This window comes from Nanorana parkeri, unplaced genomic scaffold (genome assembly GCF_000935625.1).
Source record: "Nanorana parkeri isolate BGI_ZX_2015 unplaced genomic scaffold, ASM93562v1 scaffold1775, whole genome shotgun sequence".
In the NCBI taxonomy this organism is placed as follows: Eukaryota; Metazoa; Chordata; class Amphibia; order Anura; family Dicroglossidae; genus Nanorana; species Nanorana parkeri.
The window spans coordinates 237,893-253,141 of record NW_017308043.1 but is presented as its reverse complement, the minus strand read 5'-3'; the positions used below and the strand labels follow the sequence as shown (position 1 = coordinate 253,141).

The 15,249-nt window shown below is 39.7% G+C and overlaps 1 protein-coding gene across 2 annotated transcripts in view; it reads right to left on the bottom strand.

Annotated features, from left to right (window-relative positions):
- The window catches only part of CLTC (clathrin heavy chain), a 73,938-nt gene that overhangs the window by 17,481 nt on the left and 41,208 nt on the right, over positions 1 to 15,249 (bottom strand). For both annotated transcript variants that reach the window (XM_018571531.1, XM_018571532.1), the window contains 15 exons: positions 14,088 to 14,268; positions 13,173 to 13,336; positions 10,140 to 10,265; positions 8,514 to 8,656; positions 6,800 to 7,034; positions 6,363 to 6,485; positions 6,115 to 6,260; positions 4,844 to 5,027; positions 4,566 to 4,758; positions 3,231 to 3,388; positions 2,487 to 2,651; positions 1,767 to 1,874; positions 1,495 to 1,662; positions 1,250 to 1,399; positions 535 to 666 (listed from right to left, as the gene is read on the bottom strand). In XM_018571531.1, coding sequence (XP_018427033.1) covers positions 535 to 666; positions 1,250 to 1,399; positions 1,495 to 1,662; positions 1,767 to 1,874; positions 2,487 to 2,651; positions 3,231 to 3,388; positions 4,566 to 4,758; positions 4,844 to 5,027; positions 6,115 to 6,260; positions 6,363 to 6,485; positions 6,800 to 7,034; positions 8,514 to 8,656; positions 10,140 to 10,265; positions 13,173 to 13,336; positions 14,088 to 14,268 — 2,376 coding nt within the window. The remainder of the gene's footprint in view (positions 1 to 534; positions 667 to 1,249; positions 1,400 to 1,494; positions 1,663 to 1,766; positions 1,875 to 2,486; positions 2,652 to 3,230; positions 3,389 to 4,565; positions 4,759 to 4,843; positions 5,028 to 6,114; positions 6,261 to 6,362; positions 6,486 to 6,799; positions 7,035 to 8,513; positions 8,657 to 10,139; positions 10,266 to 13,172; positions 13,337 to 14,087; positions 14,269 to 15,249) is intronic.

Genomic DNA, 15,249 nt, shown 5'->3' with positions numbered 1-15,249 from the left:
CGGACGTGAACGAGCACATATAGGCGATCGGCGGGCTATGGAGTTACCGCGTGTTTGCATTGGTTGGGTCTTTTCTGCCGGTGCGTGCCCGCTGGGGGGGCGCGCACGAGCAGAAAAAAAATGCCGTCTGGCGACGGCAACCCGCCAATGCAGCAGTGCCGTCCGTCCGTTTTTTTACTACGGGCGGACGGCAAGAGGTTAAAATACCCTAAATAATTGGAATGCTTACAAGAGAAGATCCTATATATGTAAACTTATCTTCTTGTGCACATACAATTCTATCACGATTTGCATGGTTTTCTACTTCTAGACATGAACATCTCAGTGCCAGAAACTTAGGCAACGTTTGAGCATCATTGGCCATTACAACTTATACACCCCTCCTCCAAAAACGTACTAACCTCAATATAAACGTCAGGTGAGGTGTATACGATGTGAATTACTTATTAACTTATTATTCATTCTACTGAAGCCTGGGCCTGCCTTATCATAACTCTCTATGGCTTCACAAACAAGGAGCCTAGTGTGATTTACCTTGGAGAAGTAGTTGACTGCACGGGTGTGATCCAGTCTTGGGGACAGCACCATCAGGAGGTCATTGAGAAGCAATGGCTTGAATTCCAAGTAGAACTGTACTGCTCTGTAATACAGCTCCACATTGGCCACCTACAAAGAAACAAAACAAGTACATGTTTAAAGGCAATTTATATTGTTTAGTACTTCTTTATATGCACTGTTAAAGACTAAAACATTTAGGCATGTCTTTGCAATTTAGACAAAAATAACATATTGCATATAACTATTTCTCAGGTAATAGCTCAGCAAGCAGATGGGGAGCTGGGCACCTTTTACCATTCTATATATTTTAAAACAAATATGTTTTAACAGAGTTCAAAAGCTAAAACTATGTTTTTACGCAAAGCCAAAAACGTCAGAAGCGATTAATCTATATCCTCCACCCTCTTCTTGCGCCATAGAGCTCCGTGTAGACTTTTAGAGACAGACAGCCTGAAAGAAAATGGCTATTGCCGTCCTCTTTTTGAATGTTAACTAAAGATCCCCCAGATTATAATTTTTTTCTTTAAGTGCAGCTTTAACATTAAAGTGGAAAAAAAATGACCCAGTGTCAAACATGACCGTGAGCTGAAAGTTGTATTTTAATTGTAGAACAAAGCAAACAGGATATTCGGCTTTGACTAGATGCAGAACAGAAAACATGCACATGAAAAAGTAAACAGACAATGATTACCTTAGTTATAATGTCTTTAAACTGCCCTTCTTTCCATGCATCTGTGGGATGGCTCATCATTGTAATAATGGCATTATCATACTCTTCATATTTATCATATAAAAATACCAATTCTGACCACAAGTGAGCTTGTTCCGCTGCCCTCAACACCTGCAAGAAGAGGGAATGCATTGTTTACAATAAGCAGACGCCATGCCCTGTGAAGGGTTACATCATCGAGTGGTACACAGTGAGATTTGTATTACCTTGGGAATGTTAACCCTGGACCAGAACAGCTCCAAATGTTCCCTCATTTTCTGTGGTTTGAACTTGGAATACAGAATGGCCAGCTCTGTAAACATTCCCATGTGTGCACGCTCCAGGCCTAGGGCCGCTTCAAGCATGGTGATCAGTTCTTCAAAATAGCCACGGTCCTGTTTAAAAAAAATAGAGTTAATCGAGTATCATTTTCATGATATGAAGGTTTTAAATAACCCAGAAGCTTGCTACGGCTCTGTAAAAATATCTGCCTGCTTACCTGATAGTAGTTTATTAACTCCTCCAGTTCATCAGCATGTACCACAATGTGAAGACCACACATCTGGGCAAGACGGAACTCTTTACCATCCACACAAGCAAAACAAACCTGACAAAAAAAGAACAATGGTAAGAATTCAGCATTTTATACAAGCTTCCTACCAAGATCAAGGGCGGACAAATTAATATTTCATTCAATTCAGAAGCCATTCATTTGAGTGCTTCTACTACCAAGTGCCAGCTGGAATTCGTAAGTCACATTAGCTACATGGCTGCTGTAGTTTTTAAGTACAGGAACAAATGTGCAGTTGCAGCATAAGTGAATAATTCCCAACAAAACAAATGGCCTTCTGCGGACTTGGGAAAGTTGGCTTGACTGGTTGACCAGTTTTATATGAAAAAATGTTGAGAGAGAATGTGAGCATACAAGTGGGTTGCAGGCTGGGTAAAGAATTGGTGTGTCAATGCACTGGCCAATGATTGCTACTGAATGAATCGGATAGACAAAATGATGGCGCCAGAGACATTGAATAATGGATTTAACTTTTGATGTCACACTGAGTTCTGTAATTGATACTGAATTGTGATGTACCTCAGCATGTCTTTGTGCACTGTTAAATATTATTCACTGTAGAATCATTCATCAGTAACCAAAAACATTTTGTATTAAGTGTGAGAAGTTTAATATTGACAGGCATTAGTGTGCATTGTCCATAATCACCTCTTTCCAAGTGCGAGTACTGTTTGCCTTTCTAGCACCATCCACGGCAGCTTGATACTCTCCTAAGTGAACCAGGGTGGACGCCAAACGGCCAAAATTTGAAACATTGTTGTAAAGCAGCTTAGCAGCATCGTACATTTTTTCATCATAGCAGCGGTCACCAACCTAAAATTACAAGAAAACATTATCAATGCTGAATGGAAAATGTTTGTTAAAATAAAGATTGAAGCAACATTTTCACAGTACATATCAGTTGAACTGTAAACATGTAAAATGAGTATCAAATCTATATATAGGAAGGAGGTATGTCACCCTATTACCAAGCATTACATTGGTACCAATTTTAGAATGTGTTTTATAGGACTAAAAAACACAGCAAAGCTTTCTACCCTAAACATAAAAAGGCCACATAAGTAACATCCTTGACAATAATATATTGTCAATTAGGCAGTGTTCTCGCCATCTGAGAACACTGCAAATACATGTGGTTACAAAAAGGCAGAAGCAGGATATAGTCAACACCCTTTTTCATCCAAACTAAACTAACAGGCAAGTTAAGAATAACTGTTCTAGGACGCTAAATGTCTGCTCATATAAGGATATTAATAGCAATAAAATCAGACTGTTTACCAATTTCGTCACAGCTTTTTGGCTATTTTTTTCTTCCTGGACTGCTACTCTGGACAGACCAGGTACTAAATGTTCTTGTACATTTTTGGCAAAAATGAGGAAAGTATTACTTACTTGTTGGATGTGGGCATTGTTTGGTCCATTAATAAATTCTTCAAGTTCGGTGAGCCGGTTGGTTTTAGCCAGAGCAAAGATGAGCTCAGTTTCCACATAGGATTCCCTTGCCTTCTTCCGAGCCATCTGCAGATATTTAACTAGCTCTTCCCAATTTCCTATATAATATCAAAATGTCAGAAAAGAATCCAAAAAAACGCAAATAGTATATTAGCAAACACTGATCTAGCACAGATGCTCTATCCAGTAAGTGGTGGTAATAGTTATGGAAAATAGCTATGGATGGGACAACTTACTACAGCATGTTGTTAATGTGCAAATGTATTGCTGATAAATAAAAAATGTGAGAAAATTAACTTGCCCACAGCATTCTGTCACCTCTGCTATTCATACAGTTTCGCTGTTTGTGGAACCTTTTCCCCCCAACCGGTGTATGGTGCATACACCGCACTGAGGATCCAACATAACACTCAAAAATGGTGAGCGCTCATTGGTCAGCACAGTTACATGACCATGCTGACCAATGAGAAGCGCTTCTCACTGATCAGTCAATTATGGGATTACAAAAGGGGAACCACCAAAACTAGAGCAGAAGCCTATGGCAACCAATCAGCGTCTCTCTTCAGTTTAGGTCTGAAAATGAAAGTTGGATGCTGATTGGTTGCCATGCACAGCTGCTCCAGATTTTGTCTGCTCCAGTTTTGATAAACTCCACTCACTGTTTTGTAGTGAATGCTTAAAACTCTGGTCAGTTTTCTTTTGTACCACTGGGAAGAATCCTTTTCCTGTTGGAGGCACAACAGGAACCGATAAAGAAAAATCGGTCTTAGGACAGTTCACCTGTACATTTGTTACTAGAACAGGAATAGAGGGGATGCCTGTTTTGGCGACAGATATAAAAGGTGAAGTATTGTGAGAATAACATGGTGGGACAATTCAGCTGTCTCACACCGACTCTATACTGAGTGCGGAGCGGTCATGTAACTCTTGACTGCTCAGCTCACAGTCTCTTCCCTGCAGTCACCCCCCCCCCCCCCCCGCATCCCCCCCCCCCCCCCCTTCTCTCTGTTCCTCAAATGCTCGATGGAGGGACAGATGGGGAGGAGATGGGTACAGCTTGTTCCAGAAAGCCAGAGCCAGCTATCAGGCAGCTGGCTGGATCTTGACAATATTGTTGGAATCCTTCCTGGCTGTGAGCAGTAGCCCACTATATGCTGGACTATGGATTGCAGGAGAACATTTAGTGGATGTACCCCTGTGTCCCAGAAGAGAAGTATAGCCAAAATAAACTTTAGGGGCATGAAGAAACAGAAAGAAGGAAATATGGCGATTTACCACTGGCATTGGCAGCCTGCACCACTTCCATATAAGAAGAAGGATCATCTGCTTTAATATAGGAGTCAATCGCTTCTTTAACCATTCCTTTCTGTAACTGTGCCTTTGCCAGCTGACTCCAAACAGCTGGTTCATTACAACGTTCAGCAAATTCATAAGCACGGTCCAAGTTTCCAATGTGTTCAATCAATACCTAAGAGACAGATAACAAATTAATCGTCATAGTCATACCAAATTAGCAAGTAAACAAACGATAAATTGGGCAGCAAGCGTCATACCTGTACAGCAGATGTGTTGACATCAAATTTCCGGAATATGGCAAAGGCTTCCTCAAATAGCTCATTACTGATGGCAATGTTCGCAATATCAGGAGCATCATAATTATCCAGGCGGTTAATGTATTCCATGACTCTAGTACGATCAGCTTTAATAGCAGTCAGGATCAACAAGTTTTGGAGGTTCCTGTGAATGATATAGCCAGATTAAATTTTATCGAACTGTACTACATCTATGAAACAATGTCATCCTAGGACAGGAAACGTGTTAGGACTACAAAGCAACTCTGCCCTCCACCCACCTCCTTTTCAAAACATCAGAGGGGAGTGTTTTGTAGTACAGAGGTAACCCCTGCCGGTGTGATAAATATACTGTATACAATACTGTGCAGTCTTAACAGGCCAAAGGGGAGCAAATAAAAGCTTGTTAGGGTTTACAAACAACCTTTAAAAATAGGTGCAATAAAACTAATGTATGATTATTACAGTATTATTGCAGTAAACTCCCCATTATCCTGCATTCAAACAACAGGGTCATATGCCCTCCATCTTTTTTTTTGCCGGTGGCTTGAGGCACACTAAAAAAAATTGTCAGTTGCTTGGTGCAGACTAAACATTTTTGGAAGCGACTAAATTTATGTAGTTGCCAATGAAATTCTTTGTTTATATTCTGCTATCGACTGCGGCTAGATTCCGTGGTTGGCAGCAGAATGTAAATAATGGGGAGCAATAGCCAGTCTGATATTGGCTATTATAAATTGCAATAGCAGACTGGTTATTGTACCCACCCACTGAGCAGAGGCGCAAACCGCTCCTCTGCTCAGTGGGTGGGGTTTCAAAAGTCAGCCTATTGGCTATTACAATTTGAAATGGCCAATAGCAGGCTGGCTATTGTAACCGCCAACTGAGCAGAGGAGCGCACCTGAGAGAACTTTCTCTCGCAGGACCGCTGCTCTGCTCAGTGGGTGTGGGCTTCAATTGCAAGCCTGCTATTGGCCATTTCAAATTGCTTGAGAGATGCTATTAACTCTCAAGCAAGCAGAAACTAGTTATCCCTGTGGGTGCCGGATAACCGAGTTTAATGTACAAGTATTGCAGAAATTACTGTAGGTCAGTAGGTAGTGTTGGTGCTTCAAGTCTAACAGGGGGGAAAATGCATTGTTTGTTGTAATGGTATTAGAATTCCATACATGATTTAAAAAAACAGGACCCTGGAAAGTGATTTTTTCTTTCTTGGTTATTACATCCTGAAGGTGAAGTATATTATTTATTACCTGTGTTCACTGAAGACAGAGTTATCCAAAACAATCTTCTCCAAAAGCTCAATGAGCTCATTTGGTAAGTCTGCAGTCATGAAGGCTTTCACTGTGACAGACACTTCCTCAGGATCTTGGGTTTCTGGCAAAGCTGTCTGTACAACCTAGAAACAAAAACAGAAAGAAAAAAAAAAAAAAACATTTTCAATGTCTTAGGGATTTATTTAGGGCCAGCCTAGTATTTCCCTCACAATCTTCTTACATACCTGGTCAATCAGAGGTCTCCTGTATGGGTTACTTTCTAACAATACACTGGCCCACAATTCTGCATCTTTACGGCGTACCAAATACCTGGAAAGGCTTTTGAATAGAGAATTTTCATTGCAAACCTAAAAAGGAAAGAAGACATGCAGGTTTATATATAAATATTTTCTTCAGTGATAAATTAGCCAGTCTATAGGTATTTAAACTTACAGAACATGTACACATAAAACAAAGAAATGTTCTCTAGAGACCTTCGTAGGGTTCATTTATATACTACATATCTGTGGGCTGCAGATCAAATCTGACCATGTAAAATATATCACATGCATAGGAAAAGCTCAGGAAGCAAAGCGTCTCTTGATTTTTTTTTCTTATGCATATTACAGCGATCTTAAATTACATTTCAGAAAAAAAAAATTCAATTCAGAAACTGACATACATTGATTAGTTCCAGATCACACTGTCCTCGCTCATATGACACACATGCCAGATGGGGATCTCTCTTTTCACAATATTTTCCAACAACGCGGCTGTCGTAAAATGGGTTTTCGCGGAGGAAACGCTCTGGATTGTTGTTACTGTCAATGTAAATCTTTGCCAAAGCATTGTGAGTGGCTGGCTCCTCACAGCCCTCATGGATTCTGGATTCCAACCACGGCAAAAGCAGCTTCAACCTGAGGAGGATAAAAGAAAGGCAATTTTTTGTCAGAAAACGACAATTGGTATAATATCCAACCATGGAAACTCTGACTAGACAAGAACATTTTCAAGTGTAATTACAAGTTTATATATTCATTCTGTGTGTCAGTGATGTGTATTAAAAGACAGCAAGTACAAAAACAGAAATTGATGCCTCCTCCGTAAACCAAAAAAACTAGGGCTGGTAATGATTAAAATTTTCGTGTTCGATTAATCGAAATTTGTTTGAATCAATTATAACGCACATACAGATCCAACTACATTGGCCTATACACATACAGCACAGCAATGAAGTAATAAAATGAACTAGGATCACACTAATCCAGCACGTTATTAATCTCACGTGCCCCGCTCAATATGGCCGCCGCTTGAGTGGGGCAACTCAGAATAATAACGTGCTGGATTACAAATGTATTTACATAGTATAGTAAAACAGCAAAGCCCTAAGAGTGATTCAAACATAAGTATTAGCTTAATATTTGAGGTAGCAGCACCTGTCCATTCCATTTCATGTAAGGACCTGATTGCAACATATCAGTAAATTTCAATGGGCACATTTCTGGGAGCGAGATGGGGGGGGGAGAGAGCCACATAGTGCATATATATAAAAGTTTAAGATAAGACAGAAGCTTGGTGCTCGAGGAATTCATCATTAATTTCCCCAGCCCTAAAAAAAAAAAACCTTATTTTGGACTCAGAAAGTAATCATGATTAAAAAGTTAGTTCCACTCAAAAGTTAGATGTTAAAAAACGAATCTAGTTTAACTGAAAAATGTTCGCTGTGGAACTGCAATATTAGAGCCATCCTGTTAGGTCACTGATCAACTTTACAGTTAAAGGTTTTTAATCCTAAAGTTCAGCTAGAGAAAGCTTGTTTTATCTAGGAGGATAATGAATAAGGCAACATACTTCCATTATTCACTACTCCAGTGCTCTTCTCTGCTGTCCGACACTCAAATGTGTGCAGGCCCCTGGCATTCTCCTGTGCAATGAAGGACTGATGATCCTGCATTGTATGGGAAAATTTAAAAAAGCTGTGCCTTGTCGGGCAGTGACAGAACGTTTTTCAGGGGACCGACCACGTAAAGAGGAGGAAGCCTGCAGGACTGAGGAATAGGGTAAGTATATCACCTTATTCAACATTGAGCAGTTAACCCTTGCATAAGCCCCTTTCCATAAATTGCATTACCAGGCCTCTTGTATCTATGACAGACATCTGCAGCTACTCACTGATCATTTAAAGTCAGAAGTTGTACATGTCTAGACATAAATGTCATCTGCTGTAATATATCTCATATTCAGAATGTCAAATCTATCCAGGATTATTAGTGATGCATTGTAACACCATGACAAAATACAGTAGAAAGGTTGTGAATTCTAAAAAGTCTATTTGTAAGGGATCCCTCCACAGATGCACACGTCAGATGAGATCTGATAAAACTCCCAGAACTTACCGGTTTCGTTTTTCAACTTCAGCTACAAGCTCATCAGTGGAGAACTGGCCTCTCACCACCAGGATAAGGCTCTTTATCACATCTTCAGAGCAATCCACATCTAGCAAACCTCCAATAACCACCGGCAATCGACTTGGATTAACCTTTAAAATACAGACTATGGTCAGCGTGAATAAAAAACGTTTACTTTGTTGAACTGCAATAATGTAATAGCGACGATGGACAGATGGTGGTCAGAACTGCATATACAAGCTGACTGTGCTCAGCAGCAGGAACAGCTGGGGTCACCATGAATGAAGCAGTTCTGCCAAGGGAATGGAAATGAATGGTGAGGAGTGATACTGCTTAACATTATTTGTGCCTTAATGCCAGGGGGAGCAGCAGAGATCAGGGAAGCTTTTCCCCCTTGCTCGAATGAGGCTCCCTTTGATAGCGACTGGCTAGGCAGGTTCAGGGGATCTCTATAGTTAGTAGACTATACGGTCCCCATCTAGCTGAAAATAGCAAGACCAAGAAATTGTCATTTCTTATCGATAGGTACCTTATGATATAAAAGACAAAAGACAAGAAAGCTAAGGGGGTTTTCAACCTTTAGCTAGGATGTTGAAAACACCTTCCGTCAGTGAATCTACCAACAACAGTTTAAATTTATATACCGTGTTTCCCCGAAAATAAGACAGTGTCTTATTTTATTTTTTTGGCTCAAAAATAACACACTAGGTCTTATTTTTGGGGTAGGTCTTATTTTTATTTTTTAATGTATAACAATCCAAAGTTAATGCAAATCCAAATGAAATAATCCAAAATGGCAAAGTTAAGAATAGGATGATCAGGGCAATCAGGGGTGCCGTACTTTCCATTCATTGGCACCGCTGATTCGCTCTCGCCGCGGCTTTTCAGGTTCCCCTTATGCCATCACCAACCCTAGCAATGGTCACAACTAGGTCTTATTTTCGGGGTAGGTCTTATATTTTAGCAATTCCCAAAAATAGTACTAGGTCTTATTTTTCGGGGTAGGTCTTATTTTCAGGGAAACAGGGTATCTATATGGAAGAAGTGGTAATAAGTTGCATTGATCAAGTCAATCATTTTGGCCATCAACAGCTAAGAACATTTCCATGTGCACAGCCAGCACAAGGGCTCTGTTGCTCCCCATTTAAGAAGGTTTTCATACAGTTGATTGGATGACAAAACGCAGAGCAACACGTTGGTTGGGATGAACTGTATTGGAAACCATATACTTTCTCAATATGCACAACATTGAGGCTAGAGAAAACAAGCCCTAGGGGCTGGCATGGGTAGCTTAGGTCATATCTTAGTTATTTTTCCCATTGCGCCCCTAAGCAGCTTGCAGACTACTGCCAAGTTGGAGCTTGCACGGTTGTGACCTTCAGTGTGCAAATATTTCATGGGAGGTACTGTACATGAACTACAAGAAACATTCTGGTCATTTTTTTAATACATACTCCATATTAAATATATATGCTTATGTTACAAGGTTTAACTCACTACAGCAGTAGTCTTTACAGAATTACAAGAAATGTTTAGTATAAGCCTGAAAACAAGATTGAGAATGGCAGAAAACAGAATGGTTAAATATTTAAGGAAAACGAAAATAACTCTTACCTTTTGTACATAGATCTCGATGTACTTCTGCAGATTGTTTCTGTATAAATACAGCACCAGATCATGGACAAAGTCAAAGCGGTCACAGACAATTATGAGAGGCAGCTGGTCTGTAAGTTTAGCTTCCTGCAACAATGCATTCAGACAAGTTAAACATGAGCAACATAAAGAGAAACTTCCATGCACTGCCAAATACTAACCTAGCACAAAGTAAAAATGTTGTGGTACCCTGGATTAATAAATCTGAATTTTTATACAGCTACGGACTTTTACTCAGAACACTCATACAGTTGAAGAATTCTGCAAAACAAAGCTAACAAAGAAACTTTTATAATACCAATGCATGCTGCTATATAATTGTAATGTGTGTCAGATTTATAGGATTAAACTAGGCTCAGGTCTAACTGTCACAACGTATGCTGTAACATGCTACAAGGATGCTGCAGTAGTAGCATAGCTACTAGGAACCTGGAAGAGCCTACATTTTCCACATGACAATCCTACATACACAAATTACACCAAGAATACAGGTATAAAGCCTGCATGAGATTTACCTTGTACATGTCCTGCTCATTCCACAGACAAAAGGAAAAGCACAAAAAATAATAACTTCCATCAAGAAAAGGTTTTAAAACATAAAAAAAAAATTATATACGGGGCTTCTACTACTACTACTACTAAGAATTCTCAGGAAATTCAAAGACTTTTTTAAAAATAAGGAACTGAATGCATGATACAATGCTAATGACAGAAGATGGTTTCGTATGGAAATGGCTCAATGGAGTGCTCTCTGCCTTCCCCTGCCTTAAACTTTGGACTCTGACGTGGGACTGGCTAAGCCCAGGAGACGTTACCAACAGTCTCACATCCTAGGACTATGGAACAGATGGACCTAGAAAAGAGAACTCTGAATGGCAGATCCATTGTAAACTAAGCAGCAGAGATAGACCATGCCAGGTAGGAAAAGCTACAGGTACATTATATTCCCAAAGTTAATTTACTATTATATGCAGTAGCTTTTCATGTGTGTACAGAATTTTCAAAGCAGGTAATTTAAAGAAAATGGCTACTGTACACAAATACTTCATCATTAAAATCAGCCAATATATAACATGTACTATAAGAAGAAATGAGAAGGTCACTACAAAACTGCTGGTTACAACGGCTCCCCAATTAATTTTTGCAGTCATTTGAATCTTACTCTAATAAAATAAAAAAAAAATTAAAATATCAGAGTATGAAACACCTTTCGTTATCACAAGTAAAAGCTTCCCTTAAGGTGCCCATACACCTTGCGATTATCGTACGATAATCGCGGGAAATCCAGCGATCGTGCAATAATCGCAAGGTTTATAGAAGGCCTGCGACCGTTTTTACTGTACGGTCGCGCGTCTTTTGTCGAACCAGCATGCTAGAAAACCCGCCGAGAATTATACGATTCTCGGCGGGTTTCTAGCCTGCTCGTTCGACAACTGTGGAACGGGCTGGTGTGCGCACACTGCCCGTTCAGCATTGCAGTAATCGGAAGCCCGCCCCTCAGGGGGGCGGGCTTTCGATGATCGCAAGTACGATCTGCCTGTCCAAGATGGGCAGATCGTACGAGCTTTTAATAAGCTTGCGACCATCGCAAAAGAAAAGTCTTGGGATGGTCGTAAGGTGTATGGTCTTAAGGGCACCTTAAGAGTGTTAAAGCATTTACATTTCATAACAGGATAAAAACTAGTTTCACAGTCTGGAGAAATTATATATTATTAGGTGTTAGACAACAAAAGAAATTCACTGACAGAATAAAAATAAATGTGCTATGGTCCATTTTGCTGGTCTTATGTTTATACTGACATGGAACAAAACGGACTGGATCAAAATCTCCATCCCAGATAATGCATGTGTCAACAGTAAATGAAGCAGTCAGTTTATGTGCTGGGATAGCCCCTATTGTGTGTTCTCTGTGATAGGCATCACATGACCGCTGCTTCCTTAAAAGGAGAACTATTGGTAGAGTAAAATGTACTCTTCCCAATGGTTTGAGCCTGGGTGAGACACTGCAGCTGTCACATGCCTATAGTTCGAGGATTGAGCGATGTCAAACCTCTGATTGCTCAGCTCATGGCTTCTCCCTGCAAAGAGTGGAGACTGTCAGTCACTGTTCCCCACAGGGATTCCACCCTCCCCGATCCGCCAGCACCTATTGGAGGGACAGATGGGAGGGTGTGGGCTTTGGTTCTAGAGAGGTGGCGCCAGCTGTCAATCAGCGCCCGCCCCCCCCCAAAAAAGGTTTGGCTATAGTTCCCTTTAAATGGAATTCAACACCTACTGGAAATTGTGAATGCATTCTTTTTTGTGACATGGATTCTTTAAAGGCAGAGTTATGACCATCATTTTATTCATCCATTGTTTATAGCAACTTCTTTATTAATAATAAAGACTACCCCTATTTACAGTACATATTTGTTAGCCATTTAACTTAGCCAAAACCAGTGCTTCCTGTGAGATTGCTTTGACAGATTCCCCGCTCCCTTCCCAGATGGCTTCAGTACACTTGGCCACAATGTAGTGGTCTGCCTCTCTCTGACTATTGATAGTACTGTGTTGCCAAAAAACAGCGATCGCCAACTGGGAGTCAATGTGTTCAGGTCCCAGCACGATTACCACAGCCTACCAATTAATAACAGCCTAGTCACAGCAAGCATACCGTGCACATGACCACACAATACACAATCTTGTGGCTGTGTTTGTAAAATGTACAACTCTAAAAAAAAAAAACACAAAATAATTTTTTCCCCCTTATGCTAATTTGTATAATAAACTGATGCATTCTGTACACCATAATAATGACACCTAAACTTTGACTGGCTGCTATGGCAAATGTGTCCATTTTCCTTTCCTTCAGATTTTATCCAAGGTTCCACTATAGTTTAACTTTTATTACCATAACCTATCACTGCAAAATAAATAGATATACAACAATCCAAAAGAAAAAAAAAAAAAAAAGAAGGTTGTCATAATTTTCGTCAAACTTGTCAGTATAATTACCTTCAGAAAGTTTTTCACTCTCTCTGGATCATAACAATTGCTCTCTCTGCAGATTCTCTCAACTTCTTTAATCTGTCCAGTTTTGCATGCAGCCTGAATATATTTGAAATGGACATCAGGGTCTTGACTAAAGTTGACAATGGAACCCAAGAAATAGAAAAGTCCTAGAATGGGAAATAAGTGGTGAATAATAATAAATAACCCTGAACTGTATAATATCACTGCAAACACACTTGTGCCTATTAATCTCTGGCTAAAGAGGCTAACAGTAGCCACAGGCATGAGCATCTCCTGATATGGCCACTTACAGATGTTTGGCTGATCCAGCTGTATGTCTCAGAGCACACTGCATTCTCTGCAGACACTCCCTACATGACCAATCTCATCAAGAGTATTAACTAGTGAAAATGGACTTTGTCAAATGATTCCCACTGTTTTTCCAAGATATGATAACAGGGTTGTCCACTTTAGAAATTAAACTTAAAAAAACTTTTAACATATTCAATCTTGTTAAAGCTCAATATTCTGACCTCTATCTCATTAGGAATATTACACAGTACAGTAAGTACAACCAACAACACGACTTCTGTCAACTAAAATCCAACTGGTTAGGAGTTAATGTGTTCTGCACATCCCTGACCTTTGCTTTGCTTTACTGAATAAGCCTCACCAATTTTTTTTTTTACAAAGCTACAATCTTACGGGAACGTAGAAATTCTTGTTCATCTGTAGAAGATGAAAACGCAAATCCTTTTTCAAATGCATAAATAGGTTTGCCGATTTCTTATTTGTGAACACACTACCTATTTAAAGAAATGTCTCAAAAATGTAAATGGAGAACTCTAACAATATTAGAGGATGTCGTCTAAGTTGACATTGGTCCTATCTTGGTTTAACAGAATGTAATAGTCTTACCTTCAAAACTCTTGAAGGATTCGAAGAGTTCAATGAGTGATTGAGTAGAGAGCTGCTCATGGTACTTGGAAGCTACTTGGACACAGATCTGCAGGTTTTGCCGGATATTTGCAGACAGCATTGCACGCAAGCACTCCAGAGAGTCTTCAACTGACAGGGAGCCAAAATAGTTCACAAGCCACTAAAGATAACAGAAAGAGAATTCACTATTGTAACGTGCTGGTAATTTGACAGGATTTCAGTACGGACGTATGGTATCTCCTTTTGACAATATTAAATGTAATTATGCAAACTTTAGCGATTTACCAGTCAGCCAAAACTAGCTTAATTAATATGTATGGTAATTGCTGCCTGCAACATTTTCAGCAAACAGGTTGAGCTAGACAATATATGAAACATCACAGGGGTAAAATGATTATGACTTAATCAAAGGAATAAAGGAAGCAGAAAAATACAGAAGACAGAAATCTGCCTTTGAGAAGAATAGGTGCATTCTATGGTACTGTCATCATTCTCTTCATTTTACTACCTGGCAAGTGTCTGACTCATTCATAAGAAGCATAAGATCAAAAAAGCCAATACCCATCCTGCAAGGTTCATTTAAGGCCAGAACCTCACAAGGTAGTAGAATCAGAATGACAGCCCTTGAGCCTATACATTTTAAAAGTCAATAGTGGCAAACTCCCATAATACTACTATACCTCAAAAAGTTCTACTTGACATAGACCATTCTTCTGCACAGTTACAGCTGGGGTGAAGTCTAAACATTTTTCCTTATCTTCTAAAACAGTTTTAAATTGAGTTCAGGACTGGTCCAAATGTTATACTTTGGCCAAATATAATTTATTTGGACTCCAGTGGGCATAAATAATTTGACTATTTCACACCTAACTCCACATTTGAAGGAATGATCAACCTATATCACACCAGCTGCCAGAATGGCAATAAACTTCCTGCCAAACACCTTTATTTGGTCAGTGCTAGTACACAAGTCCCTTCTGACCAGATTTATCATGTCTCATCATTTTCAAATTCATTCGACTAGATAAAAAAAAAAAAAAGTGGGGGTATTCAACAGCTTTCAACTACACATGCCCCCATAGGGCTCATTCAGGGTCATCCTTTTATCCCATCAAGATTCACGCTGAACGGTAATGCAGGC